The sequence below is a fragment of the Tarenaya hassleriana genome, unplaced genomic scaffold, assembly GCF_000463585.1.
Source record: "Tarenaya hassleriana unplaced genomic scaffold, ASM46358v1 Cleome36, whole genome shotgun sequence".
NCBI classification, from domain to species: domain Eukaryota; kingdom Viridiplantae; phylum Streptophyta; class Magnoliopsida; order Brassicales; family Cleomaceae; genus Tarenaya; species Tarenaya hassleriana.
This window is the reverse complement of record NW_010966665.1, coordinates 1,206,989-1,220,773: the sequence shown is the minus strand read 5'-3', so window position 1 is coordinate 1,220,773 and position 13,785 is coordinate 1,206,989. Positions and strand designations below refer to the sequence as shown.

At 38.2% G+C, this 13,785-nt stretch overlaps 4 protein-coding genes across 4 annotated transcripts in view; 2 read left to right on the top strand and 2 right to left on the bottom strand.

Moving 5' to 3' along the window:
• The first annotated feature begins 439 nt into the window (after nt 1-439).
• Nucleotides 440-2,589, top strand: LOC104822474 (U-box domain-containing protein 9). Its single transcript, XM_010553717.2, has 2 exons — nt 440-845; nt 1,274-2,589. The coding sequence occupies exons 1-2, from the start codon at nt 543-545 to the stop codon at nt 2,363-2,365; spliced, it is 1,395 nt and encodes a 464-aa protein (XP_010552019.1). The 5' UTR covers nt 440-542; the 3' UTR covers nt 2,366-2,589.
• A 3,020-nt stretch (nt 2,590-5,609) lies between these two features.
• Nucleotides 5,610-7,354, bottom strand: LOC104822472 (60S ribosomal protein L32-1-like). The gene is made up of 4 exons (XM_010553716.1): nt 7,277-7,354; nt 6,681-6,777; nt 6,154-6,335; nt 5,610-6,021 (listed from the first exon to the last, which is right to left on the bottom strand). The coding sequence occupies exons 2-4, from the start codon at nt 6,768-6,770 to the stop codon at nt 5,892-5,894; spliced, it is 402 nt and encodes a 133-aa protein (XP_010552018.1). The 5' UTR covers nt 6,771-6,777; nt 7,277-7,354; the 3' UTR covers nt 5,610-5,891.
• Nucleotides 7,355-9,709: 2,355 nt separating this feature from the next.
• Nucleotides 9,710-10,606, top strand: LOC104822471 (auxin-induced in root cultures protein 12). The gene has a single exon (XM_010553715.2). It carries the CDS (start codon nt 9,762-9,764, stop codon nt 10,491-10,493), a length of 732 nt encoding a protein of 243 aa, XP_010552017.1. The 5' UTR covers nt 9,710-9,761; the 3' UTR covers nt 10,494-10,606.
• Nucleotides 10,607-11,223: 617 nt separating this feature from the next.
• LOC104822528 (asparagine--tRNA ligase, cytoplasmic 2) overlaps nt 11,224-13,785 on the bottom strand; it is a 3,561-nt gene continuing 999 nt past the window's right edge. Inside the window, exons 2-9 of the mRNA XM_010553774.2 lie at nt 13,634-13,783; nt 13,161-13,406; nt 12,450-13,037; nt 12,134-12,319; nt 11,986-12,050; nt 11,775-11,904; nt 11,629-11,687; nt 11,224-11,547 (exon numbers count right to left, since the gene is read on the bottom strand). Coding sequence (XP_010552076.1) covers nt 11,364-11,547; nt 11,629-11,687; nt 11,775-11,904; nt 11,986-12,050; nt 12,134-12,319; nt 12,450-13,037; nt 13,161-13,406; nt 13,634-13,783 — 1,608 coding nt within the window. The 3' untranslated portion in view covers nt 11,224-11,363. The remainder of the gene's footprint in view (nt 11,548-11,628; nt 11,688-11,774; nt 11,905-11,985; nt 12,051-12,133; nt 12,320-12,449; nt 13,038-13,160; nt 13,407-13,633; nt 13,784-13,785) is intronic.

Sequence of the window (13,785 nt, the reverse complement as noted above, 5' to 3'; positions counted from 1 at the left end):
TCAACATATGCAAAAAGAATAACTCGCGCAACGCGCGGGTCTTTACCTAGTATAAATAATAAACCCTTATCATTTAATAAGCCATTATTGTAAAAAGATAACATTGAGTAAACAAACCATTATTAGAAAATTTCGTAAAATAACATTTGATAAATTAAAATTAACACATGTTTTAAAAATTGTAGAAAAGATAATACATATTAATATATATATATATATATATTTATTTATTTACGTTCTTATGAAAATTTATAATATAATCATGCAGTTACATTACATATATAATTTAAATAATTCAAACAACTTGGTCACAAATTGATCCTACGTGTTTTTAAATTTTAAATAAATAATTACCGACGTGGCAATGGCACAAAACACTTCCACTGTCCTCTCGTCCTTATATACCCCCGCTCTCTCTCAGCGAGAGAAATAAAATAAAATAAATAAATAAATGAGAGAAACAAAATTAAAAAATAACTCGGAGAATTAATCATCGCGCAACATAATCCGTTCGTTCGGTGGTGGAGATCGGAGGGCGGAGGATGGCGAGGACGGGGGTGTTCGAATCGGACCCGACGGAGATGGTGAAGGCGAAGGAACTGAAGAAGGAGATGCAGAAGCTGGTGAGAATCATTCTCGAGGATGAAGGAGACGACGATTTGGGGGTTCAGACAATCGATCAGTTGCAGGTTGCTTTGTCGGATTTGAAGGAGATGACGGTGAGGAAGAAGATGGGTAAGTCTTCCTCTCTCGACATGCTCGAAACTGTGTCGTTTCCTGAGGAGTTCCTTTGCCCTCTCTCCAGCGAGCTCATGCGGGATCCCGTTGTTTTGGTCTCCGGTCAGGTCAGTGAGCTTCGCATTTTGTGTTCTTCGATTTTAGGGTTTTGATTGTTTTTTTCTTAAATTTTCTGGTTGTTTCGGTATGCTTAAAAGGGTTCTGTTTGGTAAAATCCGAGGAAAATCGCTCTTTCGTTTCTTTAGTTGTCTGAGCAAATCGGAGAAAATATGTAAAACTGTTGGAATTTGATGAGAAAATCTGGGAAACCCTTTTCTCTTGTCTGGTTTCCCGGTATCCAAACAGTCCCGAAGTTTTGAAATTCTTGAATTCTAGGAAACAAAATCCTGGATTTTGATTGATACGTTTCATTTATAACTCATCATAAAGCTCCTGTTTGGTTGCCAAGAAACGCCTGATTTTACTCTCGAATACAAAAAGGAAAGCATATCCGACGAAATCTCTGTGTGTAATGGAAATCCGACTGTGTTTGCAGACATTCGACAGACCATTCATCCAGAAGTGGCTGAGTTCCGGGAACAGGACGTGTCCGAAGACTCAACAAGTTCTGTCCCACACAGGCTTAACCCCAAATGTCCTAATCGGGGAAATGATCTCCAAATGGTGCCAGAACGTTGGGATAGATTCGTCGAATCTCATTCATCCCCACCTTGTCAACCAAGAAGAAGCCGTCACAAGATCTGATCGCCAGATTTTCCAGTCCTTGCTCGCTAAAATCTCGTCTCCAGACCTTTCTGATAAAAAATCGGCTGCCAAGGAACTACGTCTCCTGACGAAGCGTGGACCGGAGTTCCGAGCGCTTTTCGGTGATTCTCCTGTCGAAATAACCCGCTTGCTTAGTCCGTTGAAGGGCCCGAATCCTAACCCTGATGAGCAGCTTCAAGAGGATGTGATCACGACGTTGCTGAACATATCCATACATGACAACAACAAGATACTTGTTTGCGAAAACCCTAATGCGATTCCTCTGCTGATGGATTCACTGAGGCGTGGAACGATTGCAACGAGAAGCAATGCAGCTGCGGCAATCTTCACTCTCTCAGCCCTCGATTCAAACAAAATCGTCATAGGGAAATCTGGAGCCCTGAAGCCGTTGGTCAATCTCTTAGAAGAAGGGCATCCAATGGCTACCAAAGACGTTGCAGCGGCAATCTTCAACCTGTGTATTGCACACGAGAACAGGGCAAGGGCCGTGAGGGAAGGAGCAGTTAGGGTTATAGGTAGGAAGATTTCAGATGGGTTGTACGTGGATGAGCTTTTGGCGATACTCGCAATGCTCGTCAGCCATTGGAAGGCGGTCGAGGAATTGAGTGAGCTCGAGGCTGTTTCTTGGCTTCTGAAGATAATAAGGGAGAGCAAGTGCGAGAGGAACAAAGAGAACGCGGTCGCTATACTGCACTCCATATGTTTCAGTGACAGGACAAAGTGGAAGGAGATAAGGGAAGAGGAGAAAGATCACGGGACGATGACGAAACTTGCGCGTGAAGGTACCTCTAGGGCGCAGAGGAAAGCCAATGGCATCCTGGGCAGAGTGAGAAGGGCCGTGAATCTCACTCACACCGCATAAGAAGAAATGCATTTTCCGGCCAACCCTAAGTTCGCAATGTAAATTCCCTCGATCTTGCTCTTGTTGAATTCCGGTTTCTCTTGTGGGTTCTTAGATCTTCTTCTTTTGTGTGTGTAAATTCTCATATCTTTAGGATCTGGATAGTTTTTTTCTTTGAATATTTTGGTGTAATAAAAGAAGCCTTTGGTGTCAGTAATCAAATCACGTCCTCCTTCGAGCTTCCATGGACCAGTAATGGTGCCTTGCTGAACAAGTAACAGTTCTTTCTCTCGTCTGTTTCTTACATATGTGTATAAAGACAAAGATATGTAAAAGCTGCCATGTCCTGTTTCTGAAGCTTCCGCCGATCTTCTTTCCACTCTTTCAGGAAAATAGAATCAGGTTCTTCATAACATATATATAGAAACAGATGATTACTTAATTTATGCATTGATATTATCATATTACAAAATGTGGTGAAATATTTATCATCTGCTTAGAATTGAATCTTTCTTTTTCTTTTTTGTTTATTTTTATTAAATAATAAATATGAATCTTGATAATATCTGCAGAGAATATAAAAATAGAACAAAATTGGAAAAAAAGGAATAATTTGATTCTTTCACTCTTTTACCCATAAGAAGAAGAATAAGAGGGTTTACTTTTCCATATATAATGCCCCTTTTTATATTTGAATAAGGATTTATTTTTTTTGTAATGTGACAAATTGTTGGAAGGTTGCGTGAATTATGGGAAAGTGGTCCGGCCATAAGTTTCTGATGATTTCTTTTGGGTGAATGTGAAAAAGTCTTCAATGACCAGAAATAGTAGAAAATCTTCCGAGCTCTCTTTTTATTTTATTTTTTCCTTTTTTTCGCACGCATTAATTAACATATATCATAATTATATACGCGATTTGTAAGTATATACATATATATATATATGCGCCACAAACACTTGATCTTTTTTCAGGAAAAATAATCGTTTCTTATAATTGAAAATAGAATATTGACTTATTTTTGGATAAATAATGCGAATTAATCGAGTGAATGGAGTCGTCAATGCACGACTGCGTTTGTTCGTTGAGGAAAATAGAATTTACACACAGAATTGAATGTATTGGAATTTAAAAAAAAATACAAAATCATTATCATTTTCCTAAAGATGGATAAAGATGAAAATGAGTTTATATTTTACTTATGTATCTTTAACAACGCAGAATAAATTTAAAGATATTATGAATAGATAAAAAAAAATAGAATATCTAAAAGAGGTAAGAATAATCGCATCTCAATAAAATATATACTCCGATACACTTTATTGTTGTCAGTGTTTCTATATTCAAACTTTCAATAAATAAATAACATATATATATATATAGTCAGTTTTTTATTCTTCTTCTCATAATTTGTATAAAAAAAGATAAGATGTTACTAATTTTGATGGCTTTGTTAAAGGGTTAATGGGGCTGCCTGCCGACACAAGCTTTATATATATATATATAAAGGAGAGATTATATAATAAGGGAGATGAATAATAAATATAATATGATATGATTAGGACACAGACAACTTTTGTCCCCATTACTCACAGTCACACAGCCCTACCCTTTTCTCTTCTCTTCTCTTTCTAATATTAATATAAATAAATACCCCATAACCTTTCCTTTTCTCATTACCTGTTTCCTTTGGTTTATCCATTGCTACTTCGCTTTTTAAAACTTAAATAAGTTTGATATATATATATATATATATATATATATGCATATCGTTCACGAGGTGTGTCTCTTGATACAATGGCTGTGTGTTGGAAGGTCTTAATCAACCCCCCTCTTAAAGATTCGTACTTTGAGCTCATGGAACAAATCTTGAGCTGTGTTTTTTTAGCTTGTTTCATTTTTAACACTGTTATTGTCGAATTCTATAGAATTCAACGATGAATCGGAGATCTGTATGTTGCTGATCAAAAGACAAGGAACAAGTTCTTCAAATATAATTTGTCCAAGAAATCCGAGTAAACCCTAACCAAGCGCCCTGCCAACGGTTGTATCCCGTAACGGTATTGGCAACAAATAGATTTCTAACTGCGCCGAAGGAGACGAGTGGCAAAAGGCTACAACCACTTATAAGAAGATATTATTATTAGAATATTATCATTGATATGATTATGATTTATCTTACATATTAGGTCTAGAATATTCTATTGTATTTTGCTATATATTCCCATTATCAATAATAGAAAAACGTTTCCCTATCATGTTTTAATCGTATGCGTTGAGAGGGTTGTTTACAGATGTTATTTTAACATTACCCATCAAATGAAAACCCAAGCTAATAATCCACGTGGATAACAGTGTAGACTGATTAATCGCGAAAATTTACGAAATCCAATCTCATAGACCGATCGACCATGATGACGAGTACCAGACAACATATTATTACGAACATGACTTCGGTTGCCGCCTTATCATTTTATGCAGAAAAGGTTAGGGTTAAAGTTTAAATCATTGTTACCATTAACACAGGTTAATATTTCATGAAATCTAATCACGGACACCGACAGTCCATACATACAGGCGTGTATATATAATGGAAAATTAAACAAGAAAGACATGATATAAAATTTGCACAACTAGGGTTTCTTTTGGTCGTAGACTTTTTGGGTATGACAAGAACTCGGGAATAGTCTGTCTTATGCATGCAATGCATGCTGGATGAACCACGTGTCCGTACATCAATCGTCGTGTTCCCTCTCACCTCATCCTGGGGGTATATATAGTTTAGTTTCTTTCTCGATTCGATTTCATCCCACTCGGAATGGGGAAGTGCAGAAAGCTCATCTGTTGGCACACATGGAAACATGCCTGCTTTCTATGTTTTGTCCATTTCTTCATTGTCCCCACCCTCAACTCCATTTTGTAAGAGAGAGAGGAAGGAGATGATAAGAACAAAGAAAACAACACCAAATTCAACAGGATAATCATATACAATAATTGAGGAGATGGAGTTGTGGAAGTTAACATCTTTAGAAGCCAGTTCCAAAAGCCACATGCGCAATAGTTGCATCTCTTATATGACACTAATTTCCAAATTAGAAAAAGATGCTTTTTTTTCACCTTAAAGGCGTACAGACAAAAACCCTTTAAGACAGATAAACACATATCGAGAGAAACACTGATTGCAATAATATTTAGAAAAGAAAAGGACAAAAAACAATGTCATTGTCTAAATGATCAATGATTGGGGGAGTGAGGTGAGGCCGTGGATATTTCATTGCATATTATTACCGAAACCAAAATAGTTGGGAGGAACAAGGTACCATGTGAAAGCAGGTCACACACTAACGGACAAAACATGGCACCACCACCATTTCAATTATGCGTCATCTGCATAATCTTGTCCAAAACCTCTGGTTTCAAGGGAAGACGATGGAGTTCAAAGAGAATCAAAATCTTGTCCAAAACAGACATCTGAAAGCATGTAACTTTAAAATCCTGGAATGTAATAAAGTAGCAAACATAAGATATGACAGCATAAGAAAGAATATTTCACTCATCTTCTTGGCTGCGCAACCTAGCCAGCCTGTTCGTTACGACAACGTCCAACTGGGCAGCACGCTCCACGATCTCCTTCCTCTTCTTGGTGGAGACATTGTGAGCGATCTCGGCACAGTAAGTCCTGTAACCAAACCAACCACCAATTCAGACAGACATCGAACCAAATGTGAGAAGACAAAGCAGTAGATTCAAGAACACAAATAGATTGAGTAAACATTGACGTCTCAAGAAGAGCCGGTATGGTGAGTTGTACCTGTTGTGCATCATCAGAAGCTCGAGCTCACTGGCGTTGTGAACAACAAACTTCTTGAATCCATTGGGAAGATAGTGGCGGGTCTTCTTGTCTGATCCGTAACCAATGTTGGGCATCAGCGTGCATCCCTTGAACTTTCTCCTAACACGTGAATCGATACCCTTTGGCCTTCTCCAGTTTTCCTGCAATTCAATAGAACATTAATCAAGGTGTAACCACTGCTGAATCAAGCACACTCTCAGGTTTTTGCATGTAAGTTTACAAAGAACTACAAGAGGATTTGATCTGTATGGCAAGAAAACGATCCCAGAATCAACGAAAAGCAATCTATATGGTGAAGAATAGGTAACCGACAACACCCAACCGTAAGCAAAGTCAATATATCAAAACAAAGGGTTCAGAAAACCGCAGTAAGAGGAACAGCTGATCCCGGGTTCAGGGTCTGAAACCTAAAAGAGTCATTGAGTTACAAAATGACATAGGTTTCTCTCTCAGCAAGCTCGACATGACAAAATCAGACAACAAACCTTAACAGAAATCTTTCGGTCACTCTGAGGCCTCTTGAACTTCTTGACACGCTTCTTAATAATCTTCTTGCTCAGCAACGGTACCGCCATTTTTCTCCTAAACACAGATTGCGAGATTTTGAAATAAGAATAATGCGGCTACAAAATAGAAATTGCACACAATCGGACAGAAATGAAACAACAAATTCAAAACTGAACGTAAACAATCTGGAAGCAATCAAAGAACGCAACTGTGCTAAAATCGAAAAGTTTCGCAGGTTCATTCCTAAACGAAACCCAAATCACAAAAAAAAAATGCGTAGAAAATACAGAGTCCTTTCTAAACCATTACGAACAAACACAATACACTAACACGAAAGCACAAACCACGACTATACTATCCTAGTTACAGTAATAAAATCTCAAAATCTATACAAAAAACCCCAAGAACAAACAATCTAGCATTATCATCGCAGAAATGTGAAAAGATATAGGATTAGGCGGGGTTCAAATCGTCGCCCGTGAAGATTTTTCAATGATATTCACCGACACGAGACAAAATATCGAGAAACCCGTCGCTCGGATTGAAATTACAGCACGCAAACAAGCAAACGTACCTGGAGGAAGAAGCTCCGCGTCTGCTCAACCAAAACCCTAACCGAGAGAGGAAAATGAAGTTGAGTTTTAAGGCGACATTTTATATGCGTACTGAGTTAACATTGGCCCAGACCAACAGTGAGTTATATATAATGTAAGCCCATTTTACGGCCCAATAGTGAATAGGTTTGACTGAATAATCGGCCCAACTCCATTTTTCACTTTTAAACATCCAACGATCCAAGGCAAAAAAAAAAATTGATAAGTAAACATGATATTTTTTTTTTGATAACCATGGTTCCCGAACCTTCGGCCCAACTATATCCACCCTAGATCCGGCACTAACCTTTGTATATGGATCATTTTGATCCAGAAATTACATATATATCTCTATCTATATATATATATATTTATATTTATAAAAAATAAAATTTTAATATGAAAAAATATCATAATATCCATAATACATTTTCACATTATTTCTTTACTTAAAATCTAAATTATATCGAAAGAATCGATCGTATAAAATGTATTTTAAAACATGTGATTTATAATTTTGAGACATGTAATCATCTGTGTAGATATTTATGCTGCATATTATTATTAAGAAAAATATATATTAAATACATTTAATATAAATATACCCATGATGGAGTTGAATTTTTAAGGAACCACATCACATGAAGAAGAAGGGCTTTAACCGATTTTTGACCATGTACATGGCATTACAAAGAACGTCATGTATTGCATCACGCTGACGCAAGCAGTCTCGTCGTCGCATCGGTCCGTGAAACACGATCGTTTACGAAGCAAACAAATACCGGAAATACATGACCATATATAGTAGTAATAAAAATAAAATATTCATTGTTTACGAAATAAGTAATTCTCTCGGATTTTTCGGTTATTGTTTAAATAATAACAATACTAATAGTATCACCCCCTTTCATTTTATTTTAAGGTTATATATATACACTTATAATTAAATTAAGGTATATATCATGAAAGACACGAGAAATTGAGTAAATATTATTTTTGTATATGCTATATCGTATTTATAATTTCCCACTAATATGGATTCTCGGGTGATATAGAGGAAAAAAAAAAGTAAAAGTCAATTAGACTCCATACGTTACAAATGAGAAAAAAAAAATTGCGACAACAAAAAGAAAACAAGGAGTGAAAGACGCAAAGAAAAAAATACTGGAATCGGCATATATTCAAAGTCGCGCCGAAAAAGGGGGAAAAGTATGTTTTTCAAAGTTTGGGTAAAAAGCAAAAAAAAAAAAAAGGAGGGAAGCGTGGGCGATGATGGTTGATATTTATTTCCAACTTCTAACCCTGAATATTGACCGAATACTATAATTGCCCACTATTCGTAGAGATGTCAAAAATAAGCCGACTAGCTTTTTTTGGCGAGCCGAACTGAAAAAATAGAAGACCAAATAAAAACGGATTTAACGAGTCGGCTCGTTACGAATCTAAACTAGTTTGGTTGGCTCGCGAGTCAGTTCACGAGATGGTACAAAAATATCTTTTTGTTATAAAAATTGAAAATACAAGTGGAAATGAAGGTAAAGATTAAGGTGAAACTGATGATAAATTCATGATATGTTGGTGTTAGTGTATATTTTTTGTTTTATTTTCTTAACTTGGATATGATTTTATAGATTGTTATGTCAATATTTTATGTTATTTTGAATGAATTTTAAATTATTGTTATATAGATTTTAAATTATTATTTTTTATATAATTTTAAAAGATTTTTCGGATAATTAGATAAATATAAGTTGGTTACCGAACTGGTTGGCAACTCAATTTTTAAAAATGTAAGAATAAAAAATCAACACCACTAATCAGAAGACCAAAAAAAACACACATCTTATGTCATAAAATAATTCAAGTTTATACATAGTGCAATACGCAGAGACGACATGTTTTTGTATCATGATTTTTTTTCATCAAACCCAACAATGAGATATGGTAATTGAAAATGCAAATATCCATGTTCCACGATATATGGAGCAAATCCACAGTTAAGACTTATCGGAGATTTAATCCAGTGAATACCATATATTTATAGTTTACAATAAATTCATATAACAATATTAGTAATAGATAGTTCGATTTTTTTAGCTTCAGTAACAAAATTATAATTCACTGGTGATTACCATATTAATCAATATAATTAGCATTTGCGAGTGAAAATATATAAATAAAAGAATCAGAAATTAGCAGTCAACTTCCACAAGAACACGCACTCCCCACATGCTCCACCAAATTTTCTTCTTGCACTCTCGCCTTTATGTTATTCTCATTCTCATCGTGAACGTGACCACTTGAAAGTCAATAATTCCACGTGTCAGTATATTAATGGTTGTTCCGATCCACACGCTGTATAGAGAAGTACTGTATCATCTCCCCCAACGGCCTTTATTTATATCCTCTCATTCACTTGTCGATATCATCACTACCACGAACCGGAGTGCTCGCGTAGGGTTAGCAATGGCGTTTCATCTCATCTTCCTCTTAGCCATCACCTTCTGGGCTTCGCTGACCTCGCCGTCCCTGTCACTCACATGCTCCTCCCAGAAACTTACCTCCGCAGCCGGAAAATCTCCGTACGCGTCTTGCCTCGACCTCCCGGTGCTCGATTCGTACCTCCATTACTCCTACAATGCCTCCAATTCCTCTCTCTCCGTCGCCTTCGTCGCTGCTCCGGAGAAATCCGGAGGTTGGATCGCTTGGGCGATCAATCCGATGGCGGGTGGAATGATCGGATCTCAGGCCTTCATCGCCTTCCGATCTAAAAGCGGTGTCCCCGTCGTGAAGACCTACAACATAAGCGGTTATGGCGCCATCAACGAAGGGAAGCTTTCCTTCGACGCGTGGGATCTACGCGCCGAGTCGATAGACGGCGGTGACAAGCTCGCGATCTTCGCGTCGGTGAAAGTTCCGGCAGGATCGGAGAAGGTGAACCAGGTGTGGCAGATCGGCGGGAAGGTCACCAACGGTCAGCCGGAGAAGCACTCGTTTGCTCCACAGAACCTCAACTCGAAAAGCGTGCTGAGATTCTCCGGTGAAACAGCGTCACCGAGCCCGGCTCCTTCGCCAACCGCCGGCGGCGGGAGCTCAGCCGGAGAGAAAGCGGCAGGAAACACAGGGTCGAGGAAGACGAGCGTAACTATGAGGGCTAATTTGGTAATTTTGGGTTTACTGGGTATATTTATTTTCTAAATTCTCCGTCTATTTATTTTCTACAATAATAGCAGGAGCTCGCTCGTGTATTTTTTCTACATTTTCAGATTTTTTTTATAATTAGATTATGCAATTACGGTCCATTATTAATCTTTTGCAGATTTGAAATTTAAAACTTCTACCACGATCTTTTCATCACTTTACTAACTACCCAATTTTTTTTAAAGTTACTTTCAACCAAACATAAATGACACGTGGGCACATGCACGTCGAGACAAATAGAAATAGATTAAATCACCCAAGTCAAAGCATGATTTCGTAATGAAATTAAATAGACTGACCAAATTCGTCATGGAATTGGTTGATGGACAAAGGATCCCATTTAATGTTCATTTTTAATGATCCGACACTTTCCACCTTTGACACGTCATCACATTTGGTTTTCCTCAAGTCTTCCGAAGCCTGATCTAATATTATTCTAAACTTTTTATTTTTGCCATCACTATTTATTCAATATGTATCCCTCCGTTGACTGGGTAAACGTCTTTGTCGTCTATTTACGGCAATTTCGGTCCGAATTTAACTTAAAAAGCCAAATAGCAAACAATACAAATGATATATAAATCAAACATCTAGAAATTCTGGAATATAATTTTTTAATAATAAATTAACTGAATTCGAATAATATCGATGGAAATTATAAAAAAAAATAGAAAAGGAATATCTTTAATCAAAATGTAAAATCTAAATCAAATGAAAAAATCAACACAAAATCATGTGCACCTTGAAACAATTTCCTTTTATTTGGGTATATGGTACTGTGGTTACACCTTACAAGATAGTAGTGTACATGAACTTCCAATACAATGAGAAGATAAGTTTACAAGGTGCCAGTAGGATCCTGGTTCATTAGTTGTTTGCTTTGCCCCAACTTCTCGGGAAAGGAACGGCGTCTCTAACATCAGGAAGGCCGGTGGCAAAGAGAAGCATGAGCTCCATTCTAAGGCTGAATCCGGAGTGCTTTGCTGTCCCATGCCTCCTTAGATCCAAGTACCACTCATACCGCTCTCTTACCGATCCAAGCTCCTTGATCCTGAAACTCACGACATCGATATGTAAACATGACGCCGCAAGTCTCTTTCTACAAAAATGTTCAGTACAATGCAGATCTTACCTTGAATCCAAAACTTCAAACCGTTCCTCGTTTTGGCTCCCAGAGATCAAAACTCCAACCTGCAAACCCACTTCAAGATTTGAAGCATTCTGGATTGGGACATGGGTTTCAAAGAAGCCGGACAGGTGAGAAAGTTCGGCGCTTACCTTTGGCACAACCAGATCAAAGGCTGCTACAGTTTTCTCGTCAGCGTTCAAACGTACGTAAAATGGTTTAACGGATTTTGGATAATTGTATATTGTTACAGGACCCTTGTAGACCTCGTCGGTAAGATAACTGCAAGAATAAATTGAACAGAGATGTGAAAATCATGATCCAAGAAAAACCCGATACTGATTACCATGTATGAAACGTTACCTGAGATGCTCGGCTGTCAAAGCAACGCCCCAGTCAGCTTTTGTCTCAAATTTCCTACTGGTTGCCTGTTCAGATGAACAGATCATGCATATGGCTATTGTAAGATTGAGCATAGCAAATGGAAAGACGAGAATCATATGAGACGTACCTTTTGCAGAAGACTAATCACTTCGGTATAGGAGAGCCTCGAAAGAGGACTAGAAGCTACTGCTTCGAGACGACTAGCAATGGTCTTGTCAACTCGTTTAGATATGAATTTCATGTCTTCTGAGCGGTTTTCCAGAATATATTTGATAAGGAACCTGAAGAATTCTTCCCCGCAATTCATTGAATCCTGTAATATAGAAAGAAACGTGGTAAATATTCTTATGCATTACCCTTAGGCGATCTGAACTAGAGAACATTACTAAAACTCGTGTTTTTTTGCGGTTAAAATCGATCTCATGAAGTAGTGGGAAACTCACATCCAACTCTGAGAAAGCCATTTCGGTTTCCACATCCCACATCTCTGCCAAATGCCTACCGTTGTCTATCTTATCAGCTCTGAATCTGGGTCCAAAGGTATAAACCTTTCCAAGAGCACAAGCATAGCTCTCGAGATGAAACCTCCCAGAAACAGTCAGATATGTCTCATGGCCGAAGAAATCTTTCGTGACATCAAATTTATCGTGTTTCACCAAAGTTCCCGCCCTAGGTTTTTGTCTCATCTCCATCTGTGCTGCAAGATCGCTTGCTTTCTTTAAATCCTGCACAGCAGCAACCAAAGCGTCCCGGTTGCTCTCGGTCCTCTTGAGTTGCTCGATCCGCTTGCTCTTTTCTTTTATAGCAGTCTTTATCGCATCAAGGCTGATTTCATCTTTTTCTTTGGCATGTTTCTCTTCCTCCTTAGCAGTGGTCTTGCCTAAAAGAGTAGTGACCCTGAACATCCCACCGAATCCTTCAGCGTCAGTGGTGGTGATGACCGGTACTTGAACATACTGAAACCCGTTTAACTCGAAGAACGTGTGGGTCGCTAATGTTAGAGCACTGTGGATTCGGGTCACAGATGCCACCTGCAAACCACATCAGAAGAGAAAATTATTGGGCTTGCTCTTCAACCAGATAGCTTTCTCGATGGCTATAACATCATTCTCCTAAGAAATATAAAATCTAATATGAAAAACATATATCATTACCGTAGTGGTACGGGGCCTGAAATGGGAAAAATCTCTAAGCATATGCAGAGGAAGCTGTTTCTTGGACAATGGGTACTTCTCCGGATCAACTGTTCCGACATGAAGAAGCTCCTCTGCCTTAAGTTCAATGGCATGTTTTGCAGAAGCCACTGTCGGATGTCTCAGTACTCCTTCTGCTACAATACATGTCCCAATTGACATAAGCTGAGTTGCCGGTAAAGTGGACAATGCGGAATCAACAACAACCTGAGAAAAAAAGGACAAAATTTCAAAGTTAGTATCTTTTGCAAAATATCTCATTGGCATTTGATCAAACACCTGTGGCGCTACAACTTCTCCCAAAACATTCAACCGTAATTTTCTAACCAAATTCACGGTTTCTACTCAATCTTAGTGTATCCCAGTACACGAATTTGCAATTCATTGAAGATTTACATCTGGGTTTTCAATGTTTTCACGAATCGTAGCCGTACCTGGAGACTGGAGACGGAAGAGCCATCGCTGATCAAGAAGTAAAACATGTACGACGGCGGAGGCGGCGCGGGTGCGGCCTTAAGACCGGCGGATTCCGGCTTCTCGAACACTGGATAAGACCGACCACCGCCGCTAAGAGCATCGCGAAGCT

Excerpts from the sequence above, each read along its gene's own strand:
- LOC104822474 (XM_010553717.2), top strand. The coding sequence starts at position 543 with ATGGCGAGGACGGGGGTGTTCGAATCGGACCCGACGGAGATGGTGAAG. Across the intron at positions 846-1,273 it reads TTGTTTTGGTCTCCGGTCAG|ACATTCGACAGACCATTCAT; the intron begins GTCAGTGAGCTT and ends CTGTGTTTGCAG.
- LOC104822472 (XM_010553716.1), bottom strand. The coding sequence starts at position 6,770 with ATGGCGGTACCGTTGCTGAGCAAGAAGATTATTAAGAAGCGTGTCAAG. Across the intron at positions 6,336-6,680 it reads ACCGAAAGATTTCTGTTAAG|GAAAACTGGAGAAGGCCAAA; the intron begins GTTTGTTGTCTG and ends ATTGAATTGCAG. Across the intron at positions 6,022-6,153 it reads CTTCTGATGATGCACAACAG|GACTTACTGTGCCGAGATCG; the intron begins GTACAACTCACC and ends GTTTGGTTACAG.
- LOC104822471 (XM_010553715.2), top strand. The coding sequence starts at position 9,762 with ATGGCGTTTCATCTCATCTTCCTCTTAGCCATCACCTTCTGGGCTTCG.